The sequence below is a fragment of the Protopterus annectens genome, chromosome 8.part0 (assembly GCF_019279795.1).
Source record: "Protopterus annectens isolate FY-2018-M chromosome 8.part0, PAN1.0, whole genome shotgun sequence".
Classification (NCBI taxonomy): Eukaryota; Metazoa; Chordata; order Ceratodontiformes; family Protopteridae; genus Protopterus; species Protopterus annectens.
In genome coordinates this window covers 1,119,196,483-1,119,211,043 of record NC_056741.1, presented here as the reverse complement: position 1 = coordinate 1,119,211,043, position 14,561 = coordinate 1,119,196,483, and the positions used below count along the sequence as shown (strand labels likewise).

Sequence of the window (14,561 nt, the reverse complement as noted above, 5' to 3'; positions counted from 1 at the left end):
ACATTTGCTATTTTTACAATTTTTTGTCAGGACACAACTGCCCAAAGAGGGACTGTCCCTCCCAAAGTGGGACAGGTGGTAACCCTATCAGCAAGTTTTCCTGTCAAACCTTCCAATGAAACTTTTAATCAACAGGCCTTACTGTGCTAGTCAAAGTAAAAAAAGAAGAATATACAACATTCCTAATCAGAAAAAAAAACAGTCAAAGAATCAGAATACAGTATTCAAGCACTGAGGAAAAGCAGAGGGAGGAAATAAAAAGGTCAGTAGCTGTAAAGTCCAATGTTATAAGTAGTCTTTTCAGAGATCTTTCTCCTACTATGGCACTAGAAAACTGGATGGGTTCTGTCTGCGTGTCTGAAAGGCAGTACCTGTCCTTGCAAGTGACTGGTCCATCACACCCACAGACAGGCAGGGGGGAGGAGTTCTGAGCTTGGCTAGGCTGCCAGAGATAGGCTAGAAGGGCACTACTACCCATATGGCAGTAGGTTTGTTGAACACTAAAAGTTACAGAAGAATGCCAATGGAGCTAGAGATATTCACAGAAACAATAACCTAACTGTAGCCAGTGCAGTGGCACAGAGGATAAAGAACTAACTAGGACCCAGATAACTTGGGTTTGATTAGAGGCTTAGATGTCTTGAGTCACTGGCAGGTAGGGATGGTTGTGCCCATCCCGGAGGAATGACATTTTTCTAGGCATTCCTTGCAAGAAGGTGTGATCCACAGGAGGGAGTAGTCCTCGAATGTAACAAAGCAGATGAGTGATAATAAGGGATAGGTCATAAATGAAAAAAGCCCCTCATGGTAATAATCAATAGCACAATCTCCTAGTATGACCTTAGGTTCCTATGCCAGCCTCAGCCTTAGAACAGGGACTGGGGGCAAGAGGAAAGGCTGATATAGCCAGTGATGGAAAGGAGACTGGGGTGGCCAGAAAGAAAGAAAGCAGCAGAACAGATACAAAAATAACCTGCTGACTGTGACTGATCTGAAGATCAAGCCCCAAAAATGCATTTATAGTTCCACCAAATAATAGCTCACCTATACAATTTCTCATAGGCTGGCACAGTGACAGTTGCACATAATTATTTAATTTATGTCCATTACAGATTCCATGTTTCTGTGCTTCTATCTTTACTTTAGAATACAAAACTTGAAGGAAAATTCATTATATGGCAGAAAAGACCACTGACACATTAGAAGTTCATTAACCAACACTTTTCACAAGCAGTCTGTAAACACTTACCAAGCTGTGTCCATTAATTATCAAAGCATACTCCCCCGAAACAGCTTCCAGTACTGAGGTTATTCTAGGAGGTGAAACTTTTTCCTGAGAGAAACCATTGCCCAGTGCCCGACATGAGTCAATCATCTTCTCACGAGCTTTCCTAAAGTAGAAATAAAATATACAAGTAATCAACTCTTCTTGAAATACTAGCACGTCACTTGGAACTAACATTACTATAATGTACAGCCATTTTAAACACCTCTGTTAAAATCACTACTAAAATCAGGTGGGGGTTAAACTGAAAAAAAAGGATCCATTTATAAAACAAAGTGGAAGCAAAGTACATGACTTGAACTAAGCTGTATATGAAAAAGGCTCAGTTTATCGGTACACACACATGCAGGAACAGTATGAAAAATATTTACATTTCATTTAGTACAGCACAAACAAAAGGGAGCAATCTGAATTCACAGTTCAGTTTAGTTATGGGAAAAATACACTGAAGAAACAGTTTGACATCTCCACCATCCAACATAGTTGACCTCATCCCATTTTATTTCTCTTATCTAGAGACCTCTCCAACAATACTATCCAAAAATCATTTGGTGCTGTTTAATTTCAAATTTACACATTCCCATCACAGATCATGAAGCACCCACCATATTTTTCGTGTTCATATCTCATATTGTTCATTGTAAGGGGAATCCGTCTCAGCCAACATTATAAAACAAACTACATCCTTTATGAAGTTATGCTAGCCTCCACCCACAATTTTACATCCCAACAGCTGATTTTGCTGAGGTTAGTGAACTGCTATACAGCCCACTAAACAAACTCTTTCAAAGAGTTAGCTGCTGCAGAAATCTTTTTTTGAAAAGCAAGGCACAGCTGCACTACACCACTCACCAGTGGAGTCTCTCAGGGCTCTGTACTAGGCCCTATCATCTTTGGCATCTACTTCCTGGAGGTCAAAGCCAATGTCAAAGACCTCTGGCTGACCAAGTTCACAGATGATTGCAAACTGTGAGCAGTCACAGAATATCCCCAAGATGAAACACCATTCAGGAAGGACTAACACAGAAACTCTTGCTGCCAAAGCCATGGCTTAAAACTCAGTGCCAAGAAATGCATTATCTTATGGGAAGGCAACCCTCACCAGGTAACTATGTCAGCCATGAAACACCTCTGAAAGTTGATTTACTAGTCAGGAATCTGGGAACTCACACAGACAATAACCTAGCCCTCAACCTACATGTGTCCAGGTTAGTAAGAAAGTGCTACTATACTGCTAAGCTTACAAGGACATGGCATCTAGGTCCAGAAAGGTCATTGCACCACTGTACTCGGCCCTCATCAAATAACACTGTAGAGTATAATGCCCCCTTCAGTATGTACCAGACCAGACATGCCCCAACTGGAACATCCACAAAGGTTCCTTCCAAAATGAGTGCAGGAAGTAAACACAATGCCCTATGCTGATAACCTCAAAGCCCTGTCTCTTTACTTGGTATCATACAGATTTCTGAGAGGTGATCTTTGCCTGGCATACAAGGCATCCCTGGACCCTGTTCTGATGAACCTTTTGCACATTCACAAAACAAACAGCATCAGAACTACTAAATCAAAAGACCTAAATTTTGTTTGCAACAAACAGCAGATGTCAGAGAGGCAGACATTTCTCAGAAAAATTCCCATTCTCTGAAACAGGCTCCCCATCCATGTTGAGCAGAATTCCTCCCTAACTCTATTTTAGTGCAACTAGGACTAATGGATGGGTAATTGGAAATTCACTCCTGGTCTGGTGGCTCTCTCTCTGATGGACAGAGGCAGTAGGTATCACCCCCAATATAAATCAAATTTGTGTGTCGCATTTGGTTTACATAGCCAAGCTTTACAATGGCCCTAGCGGGGGTTGTCCAAGTATATACATTTGATGCCATGAACTGCAAAATTAGACTAGCAAGTGCTCTCATTATGTCTATTGAAACTCTGCTCTTATAAAGTAAAGGACAACTATGGGATGAATAGCATGTTTTCTGCTTCCTAACGTATTTTCTTGTCTACCTTTCGATCCCCCCACTAAAAGTAACGGTTCAGGCAATGGAAAGCATTTTTTTGTTTCTGCACATTCCTGTTGTATTGCTAGCGGCAGAGCTAGCCATCTTTCTTAATAGTAGAGTCTAACGTTCTTGTAGCATTTTGTCAAGTCGCCCATCATTCAGAAAGCTCTGTAGCTCAGAAAACATCCACCTTGACTCTTTTTGCCTATGAAACACTCTCTTTATAAACATGCATGCCTTCCTTCCCCTTACACACATTCTGATATCCATAAAAATGTTCTTGCCCAGGACCTGGAACTTCTGTTTCCATGATCAGTTGCTGGATTATGTTATTTTCCTGAAGGAGCTCACAGCAATTCCTTGCATTCTGTGGTAAAAACTGGCTTTGTTTCTTGCAGTAAGTATTAGTTTCTTTTGGTAAATTATGTTTTACGATGCTGTGTGCGAATAATTCCGACATTTTTTTTTTTTTTTTTTTATGAGGGCTGCATAGACTTGTAAATAAATACAACGGAATGATCAGGTAGCATATTCCACTTGCGGTTAAAGAAGCTGTACAGACAAGATCAGAAGTAGTACCACTAATAATCCAATAAATGTGTCCAAAGAACATATTTCACATCAGTATGTCTAAAATTAAGATCATAAACGTCCTGTACACAATTTCTCAAAAGCAGTTATAAGAGAATTCATTGTTGGCACAAACGTACTCGGTTTCTTAAAAATAAAATCATTAGTAGATGAAGTATTATCATTAGTTGCATTACAATCATTATACATTAATTTCAACATTAAATTCCTGGTGAATTTCTTAATATCAAAAATTACTTCAATATGTTCGTAATGCCTCTAACTTGAGTAGAGATGAAAGGATGGCCCTTAGAAGTTTAGAGTTGAATTCTAATATTACTATTCGGCCAGCCGATAAAGGTGGCTCCTTAGTGGTCCTGGATAGGTCCTGGTATAGAGCAAAAATGACTGTTATGTTAAATGATGCTTCCTTTTATATGAAAATTACTCTTGAACAAATGGAAACTATTATCTATGATGTACGAATTCTTTTAAAATGTTTGTAAGAAATGGATTTAATTGATGATAGTTTGTTTGCTTATTTTTTGTTTTTTAAGCCTACAGTACCTCTAATACAAGGTTTACCTGTGCTCCACAAAAATAAGTTGGATCCACCGTTGAGACCTATAGTCTCAGGTAGGAATTGGAGCATTGAGACAGTTTCCATTTACGCTGAGAAAAACTTGTGGCCTATTTTAGATCATTTAGAGCACATTCTCAGAAATACTGAACATTTTTTAGGAGATGTTATACACAAGACAGTAACCATTTGGGATGTATGTTTGTCACTATGGATGTGGTCTCATTATTCACAGTGATTCCCAATTATGAAGGACTTTTGAATGTACAATGTTTTTTAAAAACTTAATTTGATTTATTGATTAAACTACTAGAAATAGCTCTAGAACATAATGTTTTGTATTTGGCCAACAATATTACAAGCAATGCAATGGCGTGGCTATGGGCACTGTGTGTTGTGCTAACAGCTACGCCAATGCTGTGATGGCTGCTTGGGAGTTACAATATATACTGCAGGGCCCATATAAGAATTTTATTTTATTTTATAGAAGATTTGTAGATGATCTTTTTATTTTGTGGGGAGGTACTTATGAACTTCTTTTGGAGTTTCATGTTTATTTGAACAATACGACACAATATTTGCAGTTTACTTATAAGTATTCCAAGTCTGAGATTGATTTTCTTGATTTTAAAGTTATTAGGGAACATACAGGTGAGATTTATACCAAATTACATAGGAAGGAATGTTATGTCAATCATCTCTTGCATAGAGAGAGGTCACACCCTCCATATATATTCAAGAACGTCGTACGCAATGAAATTTATAGGGCCTCGAGATTGAATGTTAGGACGTTGACTTTAGACAGCAAGTTGATGTAGCTATAGATCATTTACAGGAAAGGGGCTATAATGATCAAGTGATTCTACCTAATGTTTCAGCAGTAGTAGGGAAAAGATGTACACATGCTTTACCATATTTTTCTGCAAGGGATGGAGTTATGAATAGTTTTAAAAATAAAAAGAAGAGCTTGAATAGTACTAAACTCAAAGTCCCTTTATGTTACACTTCGGATGTGGATAAGTATATGAAAATAATAAGAAAGCACTGGAATATCCTTACCACGGATGCTGATGTGGCTAATTGTATTGATTCTGAGCCTAAATTTATGTTAAGGGCGGTGCCTCCACAGACCCTGGAAATTACCGCCCCATTAGCTTGACAAGCCTTATCTGCAAAGCCATGGAGAGGATCATAATGGAACTCATAAATAAAGACATAGGGAACTTGCAGACTTTGGATCCAACCCAGTTTGGCTTTGTCAAAGGCAGATCCTGCCTCTTAAACTTGGTTGACTTTTTCGAGACAGTCACCAAGGCCATTGATGAGGGAAAGGCAGTCCATACAGCCTACCTCGACCTGGCAAAGGCCTTGACACAATACCCCACTCAGGTATCATCGAAAAACTCATCAGCTTGAATGTAAACCCATACATCACAAGATGGGTTGCAAACTGGCTAAGTGACAGAACCCACAGGGTCAGAGTTGCTGGAGCCATGTCAGACTCAAAGCCTGTCACAAGTGGTGTCCCACAGGGCTCAGTCCTGGGTCCACTCTTGTTCGGCATCTACTTTTCTGAAGTACAAGCAAACACAGGAGGGTTATGGCTGACAAAGTTTGCAGATGACTGCAAACTGGGCGCCATAGTCGAAAACACATCTGACACAGATATCCTCCAGAAGGGCCTCACAGAAACGGATAACTGGTGCCAGAGCCATGGCCTGAAGTTAAACGCCAAAAATGCATAGTCATACCCTTCGGGAAAAACAAGGTTACCCCTAGCTACCATATAGGTGGCAATCCACTGAGCACAGAAAAAGTCATCAGAGATCTGGGGATCCAGGTTGACAGTAGCCTTCGCTTGACCCTCATGTTGCTAAAGTAGTTAGGAAAACCTTCTATATCACCCACCTGATCATGAAGGGATTCACATCTAGATCAAGGGAGGTCATCGTCCCCTGTACTCATCACTCATTAGACCTATGATTGAGTACAATGCCCGCTCGAATGTATCTGACCAGACACCTGCTGCAGCTTGAAAGGCCCCAAAGTTCTTCACCAAAAGGATAAAGGGTCTCAAAAATATGTCTTATGCTGCCCGACTGAAAGAACTCCAGCTCTATTCAGTCTCATACCGCTTGCTCAGAGGTGACCTGTGCGTGACATATAAGGCCATGTCAAACCCAGATTTGATGAATATGCTTCACCTCAAAAATCTAGATCCCTCAGAACCACAAGGGCGGAGACTTAAACCTTGACACAGTTATAAATAGAACGTGCTGGAGGGACAGATTCATCACCCAGAGACTCCCTATGCTGTGGAACAAAATCCCGGTACATGTGAGGCAGAGCACCTCTCTGGCCTTGTTCAAGAGGAATCTTGACCAATGGATGGGAGATTGCAGATATACCCCAGGGATTACTTCAGTGTCACTGCTTGACAGAGGCACAGCAAAATGATAGGCATAGTTTTTATTCAAACTAAAGGGGTGGCGAAAGCCACATAACTATGGGCTAGGCTTATAAATGCCCTTGGGCAGATAGCCTAGTATGAACCTATGAACCTATGAAATAGTAGGTCTCTAAGGATGGCCAGCAGAGTGTGGAGAGTGTGGGTACTACACCATGTGGCAAATGTAAATATTGCCAGTTTTTGGATATCAGAGGTAGTTTTTATCATCCAGACCAAAAGAAGACTTATACATTTAATATCTCAGCCACTTATACGACTGAACATGTTATATATCTTGCCTACTGCATACAATGTAGTAAATTTTATATTGGTAAGACGGACAGGCCCTTCAAAGATTGTATTAGGGAACATTTATTACATCAGTAAGGGATGCCTTAACCAAGCATGTTAACAGTACTGATTCTACGCATCATTTTAAGTTTTTAGTTAGAGGAAGAGTTTATGAAAATGTTAGAATAGGTGATATACGGTTAAGAACAGAAGAGGTAGAGTCTACATGGATAGTTAGGATGAGAGCTGATGCAGGGAGTGGCTTAAATGAGTGTGTACCACTTAGACTTAAATTGAAGTCCAGACCCCTTAGAAAGTAGTCCTACTTAAGTGAGTTTATGAGATGATAGTATTCATTATCTTTATGGATGTTTTTATATATATGTTTTATGTATTAATGTATTTTACTTTTAATGAGGTTTCTTCTTTAAATTTATTAATTGGAGTTATGTGATTTCATTAACTGTTTTAAAATGGTGTGTTTCTGAAGTGTACTTAGATTACACCTTCGTGAAAGAGCTTGTGTTGTTCTGTGCACTAGTAAAGTTCTTATACTGGAAGCAGCAGCAGCCATGGTTGTGTCCTTACTGATTTTTGTTCTTATATATTTTGTTTCTTTGTCTAGACAATATGTTTATTTTTATTTTTCTCTCTTGTTCCGAATAAGTAGTTATCTCTATGTTGCAGTTCAGGTTTACAAACTGAACACTAGCGAAACAGTGACAGCAGTTGATGATCATTATCAAAATAAATATATCGTACAGGTTATTATTCTACGAGTTTGTGAAGTCCGTTTGGAGTTTAGAACAAAGTCCTCAGTAAATCCTGTCTGGTATTTATTTAATGCATTCTCGTTTGCTGCAGTCTGGTTTCCCAGTCTTCAGTTCTGGTTCAGTACTTCTCCTTTACACTTTCATTGACATGTGCTTTTTGCTTATGGACTTCCGTTTCAGTATCTGTTACCAGTGCTTGTGTTTCTTAAAGAACAGCAATCATTTTACCTTATATTTTGCACTGTTTCTTGTTAAATTGTGGCTGCTGTGAAAAATCCAGATTAATCAGTAATGCTCGATATTAGCATTTTGCAAAACGGAATTTGAAGCTGACCTAGTGTTCTGTTCACCCCTACAGTGAATTTGAGTTGCCAAGTTTAACCCTTGAGAGGCAAACGGCATAAGGTGAAGAACGTGTAGGAAATAAATGTATCAGATAGGATTTACTGAGTGATTTCATGAAGCCTGTTTTACGTTTATAATTAAATTAATCTAATGTCTGGCTGATGACCTATTTATTTTGTGCATGATTTGCTGCTGCAGCTGCTGCTATCCCAGCGTTCAATTTCTTACTGTGGTTCTTTTAATTTTCCTCTGGACTTGCATTTTACTTATTAGTGTTCCACTTGTGCCTTTGTCAGTATTTGTGTGTGTGTGTTTAAAGATCATCCCTGATTTTGCCACATATTTTTTGCATTGTGACTCTACATTTTTGACAAAGGTAAATCATCAAGGGCTGCATTCAGTCCTAATGGCGCTAGGCAAAGTTTCAGAAACTGCAAACTGAAGCAAATCCTGTTGTTTTATTAACCTTCTAAGTGAATTACAGACAAGTCACCTTCCTTTGGTTACGCAGTAGTGTTTTTTTTTTTAGTAGGTTGCATTAAGAGTTGTTTTTATCTCATTTATCCTATTCTTGTAGACATATTAAAAGAATTAACTGCAATGCTGCCTACAACCATGTGCATTTGACCTGCTGATCAACTTTTCAGTTTTTAAATTTGGTATTATTGATTCCATCACAGAAAACAACCTCAAGGGGGGAGACATAAAAAATGCTTTGCTGGGTAAAGAATTGAAATGGCAGTTGAGATTAAAATCCTTTGTTACACCTGGTTTGAATGAATATGTAACCATCAAGCCTGTTCTAATATCTAAGGCAGAAAACATTTAAAAAGTTTTGCTCTAGTTTCATACTACACAAAAAGTTATTTTTTTCCTGTTTGAAATAAGTATTTTTTCAATAGTTCTTTTATTTATTTTTTCAGTTTTTGTTTGTTATAAACAAATATTTGGGATGTATGGATGTCCTTTGCAAACATTTTGATAACATTTATGTCAATAATAATATTATATCATCTGGGGTATGAGGTTGGTACATCTAAGTATGTACAGACATTTCGTAGTTGTATGAGATTTTTTCTTTGTATATCTTGATAAAATTAATTCATAGACATTTTAGAATGTTTTCTTAGGTATTGTATTTTAGGAAATGTATAAAGAAGAAAATTTTAAAAAGTGAATTTTTAAAAGGTGTTCCCTTTTAAATGTTAATTGGTTAACATATAGGGGAAATGGTATTTAAGTAAAGGGTAGCAGATGTGCAAGTTTCTTATCTGATGAAGTCTAGCTTGTAGACGAAAGCACTCGTATATGGAACTGTTGTTTGTTATAAAGACTGTTTTAGCTCAACAAGGTGGCCTGGATTCTTTTTACTTTTATTAGTAAGTTAGTAGTGGAGACAGAGAGAGTAGAGGTAGAAAAGGTATAAGAGTGTGTCCATATGACTTTTAAAGATACAGTTATTAATGTGTATGATCTGATCTGTTCATATGCTGAATGATGGTCTAAGTACATATCCACACATTTCTCAGGCAGAAAGATAATGTATTTATATTTTAAATCAGAACCTGGGCAAAATATGTTTTCTCTTACACATGACCCAGTCTGGTAATACTTAGGGTTGCCACCTTTTCAAATGCCCAAAGTGGGACATTTTTGGTACAATAGGTTCATAGGTAGGTACTAGGCTATTAGCCCTAGGGCCTATATAAGCCTAGCCAAAAAGGTACCCTGGCTTTCGCCACCCAAGAAAATTATTTTCCTGTGCCGCTGTCGAGCAGAGCCACTGACGTGATCCCTGGGGTGAATTTCATATTTCCCATCCAATCATCAAGATTTTTCTTGACGAGAGTTAATGAGGAGCTCTGTTGGACATAGAGAGGTAGTCTGTTCTAGAGTATGGGAAGTCTCTGGGACAGGAATCTATCCCTCCAGCATGTTCTGTTTATTGTGGTGACAAGGTTTAGGTGGCTAGAGTGTGTAGCTCGGAGGGATTGGGATTTCTTTAAGTGGAGCATGTCCAACAGTTCTGGGTTTGACATAGCTTTGTATGTTAGACAGAGATCGCTTCTGAGTAGGCGATATGTGATAGAGTAAAGCTGGAGTTTTTTGAGACTGTCTGAGTAGGGCATCTGTTTGAGGCCAGTAATCCTCTTTGTGAGGTATTTCTGTGGCCTTTCCAGTTGTTGTAGATGTCTTGTGAGGTACATACCAAAAGGGGCACTGTACTCTATAATGGGTCTAATGAGTGATGAGTAGAGGGGAACAATTACCTATTTTTTTCTGGATGAAAAACCTTTTGTGATGAGGTGAGCCACATAGAAGGATTTCCTGACCACTGTGGCGATGTGATTATCAAAGGAGAGATTATGGTCCACCTGTGTTCCCAAGGTCTCTTATCACACTTTCGGCATTAAGTAGACTACCACTTATGGGGTAGTTCATGGGTACAGAGTTTTTACCAAAGGGAATGACAATACACTTTTTGGCATTGAGCGTCAGGCCATGGCTTTGACACCAGGCATCTGTCTCAGTGAGGCCCTTTTGTAGTATGTCCACACAGTTAGGAGTTTCAATTATGGCTCTTAGTTTGTAGTCATCTGCAAGCTTTCTTAGCCAAAGACCTTCTGTGTTAGCCTGTACTTCAGAGAAGTAGATACCAAACAGGAGAACCCCAAGACTGAACCCTGTGGTACTCCACTTGTCACTGGTCTGAAGTCAGATTTGGAGTCTGCTACTTTCACAGTGTGGGTTCTGTCCATGAGCCAGTTGGCAACCCATCTTCTGACACAGAGATTTATACCTAGTTTAAGTGAGCTTATCTATAATTCTAGACTGGGGAATGGTGTCGAAAGCCTTGGCGAGATCTAGATAAGCTGTGTGAACCACCTTACCCTCATCTATGGCTTTGGTGACTGCTTCAAAGAAGTCAATCAGGTTTAGGAGACATGATCTGCCTTTTACAAACCCGAACTGGGTAGGGTCCAGAGTTTGGTGATTACCAATGTCTTTGTTTATGAGTTCCATGATGATACGTTCCATGGCCTTGCAGACCACGCTCATTAGGCTAATGGGGCGGTAGTTCCCAGGGTCCATTGTGGCACCACCTTTGTGGAGTGGGACGGCACAGTCAACTAATCTAAAAGGGTGGCGAAAGCCAAACACACTCTGGCTAGGCTTATAAATGCCCTAGGGCAGATAGCCAAGTATCAACCTATGAACCTATGCTTGCAAGTGTACAACTAAGACAAGCTGCATGAAGCAATCACAACAGAAATTAGTGGGTCCCATAAGAGACTTGTAAGGTTTTTGCTAAGAAAAACAAAACTATTTTATTTTTCAGCTTGGCATTACAGAAGATGGCTCAGATTATGCTGTGACAGATTTACTATACAAAAATAACAATGGAACAGCCAAAAAGCATTACAAAGTAAATATATTACAGCGATGTTGTAGTATACTGGCTCACCGGCAGTTTTGCGCAGGAGTGGGCATGGCCAGGGTGATTGACAAACCTAATGTCTGTGAAGCGGAATGGAAATGAGGCATGATTCGCATGCCATGCATATTCTGACATCATGCATACAATGAATGTAGATGAGCAGCTGTGACTATTGTACCTTTCTGATAATCTAAAATAAGGATGCTTACATTTTTCTTAGGATTCTAGTTCTAACTGTAGCAACGGCCTTTAGAAATCTGGGAAGGAAATTACCAGGTTGCTTGTAATCAGAAATAAGTAAACACTTCAAGGGATACCTCTCAAATGTTCCTCAATTTGATTATTTTGAAGTCCATGTTCCTCGCTGTCCCTCATTAAAAGGGTTTGTCACACATTCGGTTTTTAAGAGATTTTTTAAATTATATCCATTGTAAATAATACTGCATCATATTAATTCATCAGAAAACTTTTATACATATAAACACATTTAACCATTCTATAAGCTTCTTAGTTAACGGTGTTAAGCTGTTAAGTGTTTCACATTTACGCTATCTGATAGACAGTATGAAAGCTAATGTTCCATATTTTGGGGACGAAAGGCCTTCTCATGTGAACTTTTGTTGTGTCCTGTGCCAATGATCGGCATAGAACTAAGCTGTGGGGTGAGTTATCCTTGCATGCTGTGTTATTAGCACACTGTAGAAGATTTAGAGATCGTACTTGTGGAAAATCTTTGGCTGGTACAAAAGGAGAACACATTGGTTGTGGAACTCTATTACAACAATTACCTGAACGGAAAGAGTTGTGACTAAGAGTTTGACTTATGGGGTTGCAAGTTGAAAGCGTGGGAGACGTATGTTATTCCTGAAGCAAGTAACAGAGTTTGAAATTTTAGCAGTGTGCAGTGGGCTGAAACAAGTCTGCAGTAAAACAAATCTTCTAGTTGGGAATACAGGGTGATTAGCTTCTAAGTAACTTGAAAAATGACAAAAAAGGGGTTTCGCTGGGGCCAAAGGTTGAGCTAAATCTTAATGATGACTTTTTTCAAAAGCCGCCTGGGTTGATGATGAGGTTTTCAAAAACCTCCTGGGCAGTGATGGTTATGCAGGCTATAAATGTCATTCCTAAAACGGGGAACATCACCAGCAGTCCTTTATTACTTTCCCATGAGTAAATGGGTCTATGTCTTGTTATTGGCAGAGTTAGTTTAACTTTAAGAAAGTCATTTACATGTACAAAAGGGCGATGTTGTAGTGTACTGGCTAATGCGTGATGATGGATGAAGAATGAATATTCATGTGGGTGTACAGATTGACGTCAACTGACTTGGCGGAGTTTAGGCAGCTTTTGCTGCTGCGCATCCAGTACACTACAACATAGCCTATATTACTGTGCATATTTTAAGAAACTGATATATTGGCCTAAACTATGGACAGATAATTGTATTTTTTTTTAACTCCCAATTCCTGAAAAAGTGCTAGTCAAAGGTCAGGAGTAAAGAAACATATGAAGGAACAGTTTTAGTGGCACACCAGACTGATTTGTTTGAAGTCTAGTGTCATGCAAATTTGACTAAGTAGCTGAACCTAGCAATGCTGGAAATGTGAGATTCTGGCTCACTGAAGGAGGGGAGATGGGAGGAGTAACTTGGTCAGGAACTGCAACTAACAAAACTGCTCTTTGTAAAAAGTAATTTTTATCTCAGTAATTTGTTGGCACTTTTGCAAGCTTTGTTCAGAGAATGTGTAGTAGTACATCAGGGGGAACATTTGTAAAACTCAGTGCAGACCAGTCAATGACACTTGATCTGCAGACTCAAACTTGGCAGTTTTTTCAGGTTTCCCATTGTGAGTGAGTGAAAGTCTAATCTGACAATTTCTCTCACAATCAGGGCTGTCATACTGCATTTTGGGACAGATTTAGCTTTCCAAGGGAAAGAAACTCATCAGGATGTCTGCCCCCATGAGGGCAGACAGGGATAACAAATTATAAAATTAGGAATGAATACTTATTTCGTGGCCAGACGCTTTGAGAGGTGCAGAAATTGATGACTAGATAAAAATGTTTTTCATTCATTTGCTCTTAGTGTTCCATAGGGCAAATTAAGGACAGCATGGAATGTAAGAAGATGCCTCACCACATCTGAGCAACATCCTTCTCTGATTGCATCAATAAGCATCACAACAACAGGCTCTCCACTGCACTCTTCACAGACCTATCAAAAGCCTTTGATATGGTGAACCATCAATTACTACTAGATATACTACAACAATTCTCACTCAACACACAGGCATTACAGTGGTTCAAGTCCTACTTAGAAAACAGACAGCAAGCTGTCCTCTGGGACAATAACCTTTCCACTCTTCTTCCTATTACTCTTGGGGTCCCACAAGGCTCCATCCTGGGACCTCTCCTTTTCTCTGTTTTCATCAACGACCTGCAGCTAAATATTTCTCAAGCTACCTGCATACAATATGCAGATGATTCCACACTAGTGTGTTCTGCCACCTCATCTGCTGAGCTCCAAACCATTACCCAGACAGTATTTAACTCAGTTGAAAAATGTTTTTTGCAACATTGCCTCCTACTAAACACCAAAAAAACTAAATTACTGATATTTACTCCCACACTGAAGTCCCCCCCATTGATCTTACTGTTAAATCCAGCAATGGTACTATAATTACACCTGACCACCAAGCTCTTAGGCATAACAATTGATCAAAATCTTAACTTTGACACACATATTAACACTACTATTAAAACTGTTAACAGAAAACTTGGCTCACTTTATAGGATAAAATCCTTCCTTATCCCTGAAGCCAG

The 14,561-nt window shown here is 39.1% G+C and overlaps 1 protein-coding gene across 1 annotated transcript in view; it reads right to left on the bottom strand.

Moving 5' to 3' along the window:
* ATP8B2 (ATPase phospholipid transporting 8B2) overlaps positions 1-14,561 on the bottom strand; it is a gene marked incomplete in the record, with an annotated part of 2,601,455 nt that overhangs the window by 576,545 nt on the left and 2,010,349 nt on the right. Inside the window, 1 exon segment of the mRNA XM_044080643.1 lies at positions 1,250-1,391. Within this exon segment, the coding sequence (XP_043936578.1) occupies positions 1,250-1,391 (142 nt within the window).